The sequence below is a fragment of the Podarcis vaucheri genome (genome assembly GCF_965113315.1).
Source record: "Podarcis vaucheri genome assembly, chromosome: 2".
Lineage (NCBI taxonomy): Eukaryota > Metazoa > Chordata > Lepidosauria > Squamata > Lacertidae > Podarcis > Podarcis vaucheri.
Window position 1 is genome coordinate 65,446,154 of NC_138760.1, and position 13,381 is coordinate 65,459,534.

The window sequence follows — 13,381 nt, forward strand, 5'->3', positions numbered from 1 at the left end:
GGGTGAAGAGCTCAGCATCTAGAATTGGTCTGCTTGAGCATATGGAAGCAGCACTGAAACCCCCCATGATAAGGGTGGATTATAAAGCTCTTTATAACATCTGGGCAGGATGTCTCCAGTGACAGACTTGTACTTAAAGTCATCCTGCTATAAATCAAAAACCTAACAGTGAAAGCCATTCTACATTCCAGTTCAGAAAGCCATACTACCAAGGTCCAGTTCAGAAAATTCCCTCACTGAGCAACGATATGAGTACAAGATAAAAACAAATGGAGCTAGCTCTATAAAATTTCTAAGTATATTATTATTTATTATCATTTATTTTATACTCCAACATATTTTTATTCACAAAATATGCAGGCATCCTCCAGCTATAATCCTGAAAGTACAACATTTCAAAATCAGAGTCAGTCTTCAAATGCTCTGCATCCAATAAATCAGAAAGCATGGTCCTTGACAAATTTGCCGTTTTTAAGCAAATGCTTAATTTGTGTACATTTTGTAGGCTGATAATCTTGTGTGCAGGGACCATATCACTTATGTATTCTGTACTGTGTGTGGAACTCAGTACCTATAGTAGTGAACCTAGATAGGTCCCTCTAAACTCAGGTATCTGCAACCTATTTATTTATTTTGTCTGAATTTTTATTGAAAGTTTTCAACACAGAATACAAGGATTACTTTTTTAGATCCAGGACCTACTTTTAACCCAATCTGGCATCTGGGGACCCATTTCTTAATCTTTTATCATATATTTGTATGGTGGTAGTACTCCTGTTGCAACCCACCAGTTGAAGACCAGTGGTGACTCATCTGATGGAATGACCATCTACAGAAAAATTCCTTGCACATAGAAAACTGGATGTCAGGGAGAAGGGTTGTCGTCTAGCCTCGCCCCTGATAGATGCCAGTTTCCTGTTAGAGGGAAACACTAACAGGGCTTCAGGGACATGTGTTTTGTCTCGCTCCTGGAGCTATGTAACAGCTCTGGCCCTTTGTGTGTTTATGGCATACTCTGGGAGCCCTGTGTAAAGGCTACCTACCCAAGCGAGATGATCAAGGTTCCCACTTGCACAAGGAGCCTTTAAATGCATAAGGCACCCTGATGCAGATGTCCACTATAAACAAGTCTATGGTCTGAAAGTCACATGGCTCTGGGAGATGGGCTGAAAGTGTGCATCCCAACTCTATTCAGTGTTTCCTTTTCAGGCAATAATATGTTAATGCCTGAAGAGGGCGCTGCTGCTTCTGAGAACAGAATCACTGTACAATTTTCTATTAACCTGTTCAGGTTTTCAGGGAGACAGGCTCAATATTGTAATTGAGAGTATGCAATTCTGGCCAGGGGAAAATTAGATTTAAGAATTTATCTTTGGGAAAGTCTACTAGTCATCATGACATTCAGCATGGCTTTGATTGTGTAGATGACAAAGAATGTTAGATCTGCTTTCATGAAAGCAAATGTGAAATCCTGTCAACACGATGAGGCTGAGTAATTTGCTTATAGTTAATGGGATGAGTGCTTTAAATTGTCTCTCATTAGTTGATGTTTACCTGTGAATGTTTCTATTATTATTTTTGGCACTGTTGCAATGGGAAAAAACCTCAGATTCTAGTTGTCATGGCAATTGCTCCATTTTGTTTATGATGTAAAACTGTAGGGGGGTGGTTGTTAGATTGTAAAAGAACAGAAAAGGAGAACAAAGAATGGAAATGAAGGAGGCATTATCAGATCATAAATTAGAAAAGTTTTTAAAAAGCAACCTCACAAGAAAACACAGCAAGCCAGAAGATTAAAAGCGATTCTACCTTAAGGATACGTCGGCTAAAAATAGGCTGGTCAGAGAGAAATCCATGACTGAGGCGAGGGAAAGCCATCTAGTCAATGTGTGGCAGGAAAGACAAAGAGGTCAAGACAAATGTTATGATGGTAGAGAAAAATGGTTCAATCAGCATAATATATGAGAGGGAGCCCAGTATGGAACAAACAATTGGTATCACAAGGTGAAATAATAAATGGAACAGCAACAATAGATTTAAGACGCATTGTTCAATAGCTGTATAGGTGGTATCAGAATGCACAGCTTTCCATTAGGTCAGTATCACAGACTTCAGAACTACAAAATAATGGCGGCAGTGGTGGTGGGTGGGGAATCTTACTAATTCCTCAGCTTCACAGGACATAGTTTAAGATATTTTTCAACATTTCTTTAAAGGGCAAGAATTGCTATCACTTCAGCAACCGTGATTTTATAGGCACGTGTGTTCCTTGGCAACTGATATATATACCCACTAAGGAAGAATCTAGATAAATTCCAGCTTTCTAATGTTGGCATACCGTAACCATTTGGGAGTTCATGTTTTCCATTTTGAGTAGAGATGTTTAAATATTCAATTTTCAAACTTTTCTACTCTCATATTAGGATTTTGAAAGTGACCTGAGTGTCTGTTTAACTACGTATATGGAGCTGAAATTCTAAATAAGCTTACTTGAAAGCAAGCTCCAATGAATACAGTGGTACTTACTTCAGAGTAAGCACCTAGGATTCTACTACACGATCTTTGTATTTGAGATTTGAGCTAAACTGTAAAACCATTCACAGGGCTGTATGCCAACCTGTCAGCCACAGTAAATCTCATTTCTATCCAAGTATGTTAAGCCCTAAAATAAAGTGTAACTTGAGTTACTGTACATACTTACAAGTGGTTTAAATATAGAAAAGCATGAGCCTGACTGCTTTGCCAGTCAACCCGTTTGGATAAGGCTAATGCCTGACAGTCAAGCAAACTCAATTCATCTGCTTGATGTACTAGAAAGGAGATAATTTCTGTATATGGTTATGGGTGCTTTCTGTAAAGCTCATCTTCCTCATAAAAGAAAGAAAAATCAAATGGGATTTAAAAAAATCTAATTCATATAGTATCATTACATGTATCAAATTTTGTCCCCCCCCCTGCCAACAGCATATAAATACCCTGGAGTCAAGCAATTTAGTTCTAAAATGTAATTAAGTTAGACGTGGAATGTGGACCAGATTACAGAACTGGATACCAGAAGCATTGCTCCCCTGTTCGATAAAAGGACGGGGGTGGGGGGAGGGAACTGTCTACTACCATGGAAGAACTACCAGTGCTTCCATGAGTTTGGTTGAGGGTTGTCTGCAAAGTCGTAAGTTGCATGTAGCATGTGCAACACAGATGTAACGTTTTCATATCCTCATCCTCTATCCTGAGGCGAGTCTCATTGAACTGCATGTAAATTGTTTTAGTTGAGTACACGAACGATTAAAATCTTAGCTGAAGGACAGATCAACATGCGAGATCTACACATTTGTTTTGGTATAACTGCTAGCAACACCAAATAAGAAGCACCTCTTGGAAAAGAAATTTGAAAAAAATTAAGTTGTTTTTGTACAAAACAACTCATGTTGCCCAGGGCTGAGCAAAGACAATCTGCAACACTCTTGGAAACAAATGGTCATGATTTTAAGTAAAACGGTTGCATGACTTAATGAGAGTAGAACCCACTTTCTTTCCACATCCTATTTCTAACTACTTTGACAACAGAGAGGATTCTTGACAGCATAGCAGAACCTTGGTTCTTGTTCTGAACAACACTAAAGGGCAGCAGCTGCTTTATGCAACTGCTTTGTGTTCTTCAGATGCTGTGGGCTCCTATCCTTATCAGCATTGGCCAGCATGGTCAAAGACCAGGTACTCCAGAAATGTCTGGAGGCCACCAGGTTGGGGAAGGCTCCTCTAGAGAACTGGGAGAAGGATTTTCAATCATAGTCAATGCCCAATATATCACTGACTTTTTGGAAATACATAGCTATGGGTTGCAAATACTTCACGGTTCCCCCTGAATGTATTTTTGCATACACTGATTATCTTGTTTCCTAGTAAATGTCTTGTACATTCATTTTGATTTGATTTAGTACATAGATAACAATGGTAGCATTGCTGGTTTTTTGGGGTTTTTTTTAATACCCATTCTATGCAGTTTCCCCATTTCTTTTTACATTTATTATGTATACTGCAGTAACGGCAAAGAACTGTTACATGTGGTAGATTTATTATCAGCTCCTTGCTTGTTTCTGTGTGCAGGCATATTTATAAAAATTCAGTAAAAGCTAGTCAGCAACAGGACAAACTGTGGCACTTGACCGAGTTTTGCAAAACAACAGTACAGCAACACTCCTCTCCATTTGTTGCAAATGCTGTATGCTTCAACCAGAAATGCAGTCTCATTAAAGAGCCCTATCAAATTTCAGCAGAAGACACATAATCTCGTGTTCTGAAGCACTGTTCTGAGATACAAAAACAGTGGAGAGTTGCTGCTTTCATGTCCTGCTCGTGGGCTTCCCAGTAGCATCTGGTTGATCACTGTGAAAACAAGGAAGCTGGACTACAAAGATGGGATTTTTTTTGCCCAGGGTTGAACTTTTTTGGCAAAATCGCCAAAAAGAATTTGCCGTTTTTGAGCTATTTTTATGCAAAATCAGCAAAAACGGCACTGCCGACATGGGTTGCCATACACCCAGATTTTCCTGGACATTTTTTTTCTGATTTATGCCCAGACACTGCTGCCGACTGCAGTATTCCAGATATGTCCAGGGAAATTATGGATATATGGCAACCCTAGTTCTAGCCTTTTGACTTTTCTGTTTTTGATGTTCTTAAGTCTGTTTGGGTTGCTCATGGATTTTAATTAAGACATTATTATTTTTTGGTGTGTGTTTTGCTTGCTTGTTAAGGCACTTTGAATGATTCCTTCAGGATGGGAAAAATGGATATTAAAAATAATAATAATTTAAAAATAAAATTTAAAAAAACATACTGTTGTCCTTCACAACTGTCTTCTTGAAAATTTATGAGCCTGAATTTCTTTTGTTTTGCTTTGAAAGCAACTGAAAATGCTTGGGGAATTGTATGCAAGCAGATCATGCAAAATGCATGATTGATGAAACAGATTCAAACATAATTGTTTCAGTTAAATTAAAAGAAATACATTTTGGGAAAGTCTGAGCTAATTCTTTAAAAATAACTGTAATTTTGAACTGGGAAAAGAATACTGGCACCATGTTTTTCCATGAGAAAGATGTTGTCAAACAGAATAGATGCATTAAGCTAGTACTGTTGTTGTTGTTTAGTCGTGTCCGACTCTTCGTGACCCCATGGACCAGAGCATGCCAGGCACTCCTATCTTCCACTGCCTCTCACAGTTTGGTCAGACTCATGTTTGTAGCTTCGAGAACGCTGTCTAACCATCTCATCCTCTGTCGTCCCCTTCTTCTTGTGCCCTCAATCTTTCCCAACATCAGGGTCTTTTCCAGGGAGTCTTCTCTTCTCATGAGGTGGCCAAAGTATTGGAGCCTCAGCTTCACGATCTGTCCTTCCAGTGAGCACTCAGGGCTGATTTCCTTAAGAATGGATACGTTTGATCTTCTTGCAGTCCATGGGACTCTCAAGAGTCTCCTCCAGCACCACAGTTCAAAAGCATCGATTCCTCGGCGATCAGCCTTCTTTATGGTCCAGCTCTTACTTCCATACATCACTACTGGGAAAACCATGGCTTTTACTATACGGACCTATCTTGGCAAGGTGATGTCTCTGCTTTTTAAGATGTTGTCTAGGTTTGCCATCGCCTTTCTCCCAAGGAGCAGGCGTCTTTTAATTTCGTGACTGCTGTCACCACCTGCAGTGATCATGGAGCCCAAGAAAGTAAAATCTCTCACTGCCTCCATTTCTTCCCCTTCTATTTGCCAGGAGGTGATGGGCCCAGTGGCCATGATCTTCGTTTTTTTGATGTTGAGCTTCAGACCATATTTTGCGCTCTCCTCTTTCACCCTCATTAAAAGGTTCTTTAATTCCTCCTCACTTTCTGCCATCAAGGTTGTGTCATCTGCATATCTGAGGTTGTTGATATTTCTTCAGGAAATCTTAATTCCGGCTTGGGATTCATCCAGCCCAGCCTTTCACATGATGAATTCTGCATATAAGTTAAATAAGCAGGGAGACAATATACAGCCTTGCCGTACTCCTTTCCCAATTTTGAACCAATCAGTTGTTCCACATCCAGTTTTAACTGTAGCTTCTTGTCCCACATAGAGATTTCTCAGGAGACAGATGAGGTGATCAGGCACTCCCATTTCTTTAAGAACTTGCCATAGTTTTCTGTGGTCAACACAGTCAAAGGCTTTTGCATAGTCAATGAAGCAGAAGTAGATGTCTTTCTGGAACTCTCTAGCTTTCTCCATAATCCAGCGCATGTTTGCAATTTGGTCTCTGGTTCCTCTGCCCCTTCGAAATCCAGCTTGCACTTCTGGGAGTTCTCGGTCCACATACTGCTTAAGCCTGCCTTGTAGAATTTTAAGCATAACCTTGCTAGCATGTGAAATGAGTGCAATTGTGCGGTAGTTGGAGCATTCTTTGGCACTGCCCTTCTTTGGGATTGGGATGTAGACTGACCTTCTCCAATCCTCTGGCCACTGCTGAGTTTTCCAAATTTGCTGGCATATTGAGTGTAGCACTTTAACAGCACCATCTTTTTAAATTTTAAATAGTTCAGCTGGAATACCATCACTTCCACTACTCAAGTACTACTCAAGCTTAATGCATAGTTTCAGAACAGGATGCGCTAAAAGAAAATTATGCAATTTCCATTTTAATTAAATTATTACCCTGTCTATAAAAAACCCCGTCTTAAGACAACTCCTTCTCTCAGAGGCATTAGCAGCTGCTGATTGTTTTTTCTTTACTGCCACCACAGAACATGTAATCTGAAATAACGTATCCTCCCATATAAACCAGGAAACAACTTTAGGAAATAAAGTCTATCACTGAGGCTAAAGAAAAGATATTGCTCAAGTTAAGGAAGTAAAGATAATTGAGGCCAGGTGGTGTCACAGGAAAGGTCCCAGGAATTGGAAGAGAAAACAGAAGGACTGAGGAGCCAAATAAATGTCCTAAACATCCAGAATCATTAACATTTGTACGTGTGTGTGTGTGTGTGAGAGAGAGAGAGAGAGAGAGAGGGAGAGAAAGAGAAAATCACAAACAGTTAGTACCATAATCTGATTACTTGATGATCCTGCTGAGCGACTGGAGCTCAGTTTCCCCAAGGGATACAACGCATTTGAGAAACTGGGGCACGAACATATTTCATAACATGAATGCTTCTAAATGCAGACTGCTTTCATGCGTAATTCATAACATCTGGGGACTGATTGCAACGTTTTCCATCTTTTTAAAACGTAACATATTTCTGAATGGTCTCCATTCAATGGTTTATATTTAATGGTGACAACTCTCTTCTAGGAACAGATATCAGGCATCACCAGTCACCACACACCTTTTCCTTACTATTCTTTCAGGTATAATCTTGTCCCAGGAACTTATACTGATATGGTTTTGTTCATAAAGTAGCACAAGATTTCCTACATAGATAGTTTGAGGATGAAAGCCTCTACATCCTACTTTATGAGGTGCATCCAGATATAATTTGCCACGTGAAACAGAGCAATATCATAATATAAAGTGTGCCGTCCTACTTCTGATAACGTACAGGAAACATTTCCCCTACAGAATATATTTCACAGTAGGTAGTTTGTATCACAGTGAGTATTGTGTAATTTGAAAAAGGAATTCCTCATTTTTTTCAAAGTAGTTATATTAGCTTAAAAAGATTACACATAGGGTATACTGTACTTCCTATGATCAAGGGCCTCCATAACATTCTGAATTATAAAGTTAGAAGGTTCTAGAATCTTATCAGTGTTTTTTTCAGCGCTCATTGATTTACTGGTCTTGCTGACGGGTTTTTTCACCTACACTGTACTGATTTGATGGCATATGAGGAGGGTATCAGGATGGCAAAGGCTGATCCAATGTCTAGCATATTCCTGGATTACTCAGCTATATGGCTGCCCTCACAGGAGATGATACAGAATCAATCTGCAGCATTGGCACAGCATGCGTGCGCATGCTGAAGCCAAACACCAGGCTTCTCCATTCCCTAGTAGCTGCAAAGGCTGTTCTCCATGGCAGCCACTTTGGGCGTAACAGCAGCAGGATTCTGTGCCTTGAATTCACTAGCCAATATTGAACCAGGCATGTCTTCTTGTGCCTCAGTGTTCTTCAGTTATGAAATGGGATCAATGTTCTCTGAATGGAATAAATGCAATATCATACCTATATGCATATTATATGTTTGACATTCTGTGTAGCTTTTGTCACCTGCAGGGACTCGTGCTTAGTTTCTTTTCCAGATTCCTGCTTGTGCTGTATTTGAGTATGGATTACGTTTATTGATTTTATTAATGATACCAAACCTTTTAAAAGCATAAGCAGCGGAGTTCCAGCAATAAAGAATTGCCATTTAATAATGATAAAAGCTTGGCGAAAATTTTTAAGCAGTTCTTTTGCCTATTTTTCACCTCTCCCACAAAAACATCCCTACTATGGATAAATAACTGTGACTATTACTATTCCAAAACTGCAATCCTTAAATACAAAAACTGCGACATTAGAAAAAAAGAATTTGGACTGCTCTTTCAACTTGCTTTGGTTTTTGCTACCACATTTTCAAGCAAATGTCTTTGTTCATGGAGGCTAGAAACTTACTTTAAAACAGATGCAGAGATCCTCAGAATCCAAATGGAGCCTTTAGGTGAAGGGTTGACCCATAGGCTGGCTAAGTTTGGCCTGTCCATTTTATAATTTCCCATACCAGCATTCATTATTTTACTTGCTGTAAAATCTAAGCTGCTGTGAAAAAGCTCCTGGTCCTATTTATCAGTTTATGCCTGCTCAATTTCACTACTCTCAAGTTTAAAAACAATATTCTTTGAACTAATTTCCAGAACACTTCATTCATTTCAGGCTTTTTGTTTTGTTTGTTTTTGTCTCTACCTCATACAAATGCACAAGAAGACACTTAATAAAGTTGATTGCAAATCCCTGAGGATTGGGGGTGGGAAATAGAACAATGCTTTGCCTAGAAACAAACAAAGAATATATGCATCTTTTCAGTTCACTGGAGGTGGAAATCCTGTTGTGGACATGTATATATTACAGCTGAACTCAGTCCCACTCCATTAAAATTAAGTAGAAAGAAAATGAGTCAGAGGAAGGATGCCCATATGCTAGCTTGTATGACGTTAAGAAAGGTTTATTAAATTCTAACTTTTATAGTTTAATGAGGCAGTCTTCCATATGGATGAGGACCAAGAAAAGGAAAGATGAAACAAGTTCACTATCAATTTCCTCATTGCCCTATGCTCTTTCTCTGCCTTTTAAAAAAAATATCTCATTCAGCTGAGAATCATCTTAAATTTGGGCTTCAATTTTCTAATACATGCCAAGAATTTAAGGCACCAAATTTCCTCCTGAGTTATCATAGTCATCCTCTTCTTTCAATTAATTTGTTTTCATTATAGACATCATTAGAGATCTTTGTAAGCTGACAATAATAAAAAAAAACTGATGGAGGAAGAACAAAAGAGGAGATAGAGAAACGTAAGTGGAGTGGGATGAATGTGATAAAGTGCAGCTGCATGCACAATTTTTCCTTTTTCACCTTGTTTCGTCTTCACATGCAAGTACATCTGTCTGTGCTTATCAAAGCCAGGCTCTAACATAAGCTTTAAAAATGTTCATAGTTAGGAACAGTGCTTACTCTTGGGCCGATGTCTCCTTGATCCCCCTGCAAAACAGAAAAGTCATCATAATTCTTCTTTCCCCCATTTCATTTATTTGTTGTTTAAGAGTTGCTGTGATGAGAGAATTCATTTCTTCCACATACTGTACAATAGAAAAGGGTGACCAATTGAATGAAGGAAGTTTACAAATTAACATTTGACCATGTGATGGACGTCCACACATTTCATGCATGCAAAGGCCTCAATCTTTCCATTTAAAGGACTGCTGATCTATATGCAAAAAATTAGTTAGGGCACATGCAAGGAATTCCTGTGGGATTGTGGTATCAAGACAGGGCATGGATAAAATATCTGTGGAATTTTTTAAAAATTTGATTTTTTATTTCAGGAAACAAAACACATCCATACAAGGAAAACAGAGCTTAGTAGTTGTATAGAAAAGAAAGAAAAATAGGGGCTGATGGTTGTAGTTTTAGATGCTCCAAGAAAGGCAATTAAATGAAAGGTGTCTTTCCATGATGTTCCATGAGTCAATAAAAGGATATCATGTCGTACAGAAGGTGTGAGTCTCCCCTCCCCCACTGATTATTTTGTGAAATAATTAATTTGTCCATAAGCATGTTGTCCCACACTTGTGAAATCCAGGCTTCCAAAAGATTTGCATTGAAAGTTTTCCTATTATTCGCAGTCACTAATCTAGCTGCAGTTAATAAGTGGAGGATGAGGTGTTTGCTGGTTATGTTCTTAAACTGAGGAGTAAAATAAGATAGTAGGGCTAATTTGGGGTCTGGTTGTAGTGATTGTTCCATCATTTGAGAATACGTTTTGGGCAAAACCACCACATATGTAGCAGAGAGCCAGGCAAATTGCATTCCCTCCAGCAAAGGTTGGATGTGTAACAATTAATTCTATATAATTTGGCTGGGCAACGTGATATCTTTAAAGCATTTTCTTGAGTTCTAATTGAGAAGCATCCAAATGGGAGTTTATTCCCCATTTGTTTCCAGAGTTGTTCCTCTAATTCTTTTCTAAAATCTTTACCCATTTTATTCGTAATGAAGTGAGAGGAAGTGTAGCCAGCTATGTGAGACTGTTATACAGCTGGGAGATGATTGCCCTTCCCAGTGGGTTGGTTGAGTTGAGCAGTTGCTCAAAACCATTGAAAGTGCTTGAACCCTTATATTTGGTTAATTTAGAAAATGTATAATTTGGTGTATCTCTAACCAGTCACATGGTACATCTCCCAATATAAAATTTATTTCTAGAGCTGTAAGGAGCTTTTGGTTCTGTGGAATCCTTTGATGGCAATCATGTCAAAATCAGAGGGTCCATGCAGCAACAGGTAACCTGTGGCCCTCCTGATGTCATTGGGCTCCACCCACCCCAACCAATAGGGCCAAGGGTGTGGAGATGTGGTCTGGAAGGCCACAAATTCCCCATCCTTCCCTAATGGAACGCAAAAGAAATATGTCCTAGTGGGAATTCTCAGTGGCAACTGGGACTGCAGATTCTGACACAGAAGCCTTGTGTATGGAAAAGCAAACTGCTGACAGTGGACACAGGAAACAGTATGACCCAAAGGCCAAACAGGAAGATGATTTAAAAAAAAAGAAAGAATTGAGACACAACTCTTAATAGAATGCTTAGGAACCTACTTAATAAATTTTAAGGCAATGGTCTGAATGACCAATCTTACCTTTTCCCCTTTTGCTCCTGGAGGCCCCTGTAGAGATCAACAAGAGGATAGTAAGGAAGTAGCTGATTAATCTACAGTTCAGCTCCCCCCCAAACTTTTACTGAAACAAATTATTTCAAGGAGAAAGAGGGGCCATTTACCTCTAATGTAGGGATGAGGAACATCCCTGATTTAACCTTTCCCCTGTCTTTATTTGTAGATATTTATGCTGGACCCCTTCCCCTGACTTCTATATATTTATGTGTGAGAAATATTTTCCCCCTCTATAGAGTTGCATTTAATCATGTGAACAGTCTGGAGTGGTGCAGCCGAGACCTTGGTTGACTAACTCGCTGACTGAGAGCTAGACCATATTTGGGGCCCACAGAGCAGCTGTGACTCTCAGGTGATGGTTTTTATTCTTGCTTTATTAGAACATAAATCTTTTATTCTTCAGTAAAGCTTTCTCAGAATATTCACTTTCTCAGAATACTTTCATGAGCTCTGGGCCTATTAGTACAACCCAACTAGGTTCACACAGTTAAATCAATGGATTTTAGATACCGTGGAGCAGTGCCAAGCAGCTTCTCCTCCTTATGCTTTTGCATATAGCTGAATACTGACACTTTTAATTCATCCACAGTGTGTGTGTGTTACTCGTAGCATAACTTACTGGTTTGCCATCCAGTCCAAGAGGCCCCTAAAACAAAAGAAGACAATGATGTGTTATAAAGCAATATTATTTTTGTAGCACAGTAAATCCTGCCTTCCCACCTCAGAGGGTTTTCCCACGTGATCAGTGAAAAGCATGTCCCGAGGGCATCACAGTCTTTGCACAATAATTCTGAAAAAGCTCCTTTACAGGCTAATAATACAAGAGTGCAAGACTGGCGTACAGGGTCTTCAGTGTGGTGCTACCCATCCTTTGGAATTCTCTTCCATTGCATATCAGATAGGCACTTTCTCTGTTGGCTTTTTGGTGCCTGCTAAAGACATTCCTCTTCCAGCAAGCCTTCTAAAATTTTGATCCCAAGTTGGTTTCTGTCCTGCATCTGAACTGATTTCGTGTATCTGCTGTTTATACTTTAAACTGGTTTTTAATTTTAAAGGTGGTTTTTTTTATTAAAAATTTTATTATATGCAATTGTTTTCAACTGTTTTTATATATGTAACTGTTTTATATATGTTTTATATCATAAAGTGCTTCAAGATGCCTCATGAGAAACAATTCATAAATTAAATCATCATCATCATCAATGCTTTTGATGTGTCAGTACTCACCAGTAGAGAATACCAGCACCTCTTTTTTAGTTTTGTTTTTTCTGTCCATAGCAGCCATGATGTCCTGGCACCCATGACACTTCAATCAAGATAAAAGAGTGCCAGCAACTCATTGATTTATTTGGTTTCCCCCCAAAAAAGTACTGATAATATTGGTGCAGAACTAGCAAGACATCCACCCATGGCTCCTTTGGGAAGAAGGGGAGGATAGAAATTTAATAAATACAAGAGACATGGAAAGGAGTAGCCTCATTGTGTGGGAGTGTATGGCTATGCTCCCCCCTTACAAGTATTAACACATCAGCACAGGAGAAGGTCAGAGCAAATTATGACAAACAAAGCCAAATGAGAAAATCAACAGCAATTTAGGTGCCTGACGTACATTCCAACCAATAAACATAATACATATGAACATACTATTTCCTTTGGGCAAATAATATTGCAAATTTGAATACTGTACTGTGAAATTGTGATATCCTCAGGACAGTAGTACAAACTTCAGAGACAATTTGTTGACTTTGTACACTCTTAATTGAACAAAACTGATCATATGGGAAAACCCTAGACATTTCGAAAGGTGTTTAATTATTGAGCAATATTTTGGTTGGTTGTTTTCGAGGGACCACATCCTTTTCTAATTCTTTGTAAAATGGAAACCAGTTGGCCTTGTCATGCAAGAGTTGGTACCCACCCTTTAATGTGCTACTTTATTTGGAGGTTGTCCCTCACTGCATCTGCTTGCTAATTTTAAAAATGATTAATT

At 38.9% G+C, this 13,381-nt stretch overlaps 1 protein-coding gene across 50 annotated transcripts in view; it reads right to left on the minus strand.

Annotated features, from left to right (window-relative positions):
- The window catches only part of COL23A1 (collagen type XXIII alpha 1 chain), a 318,897-nt gene that overhangs the window by 41,230 nt on the left and 264,286 nt on the right, over positions 1-13,381 (minus strand). For 49 of the 50 annotated variants that reach the window (XM_082211515.1, XM_082211524.1, XM_082211495.1 and 46 more), the window contains exon 1: positions 1,810-1,893. In XM_082211515.1, coding sequence (XP_082067641.1) covers positions 1,810-1,878 — 69 coding nt within the window. In that variant the 5' untranslated portion in view covers positions 1,879-1,893. Of the gene's footprint in view, positions 1-1,809; positions 1,894-9,679; positions 9,707-11,358; positions 11,386-12,010; positions 12,038-13,381 lie in introns of those variants that run through there. The other variant, XM_082211538.1, reaches the window with a different exon arrangement.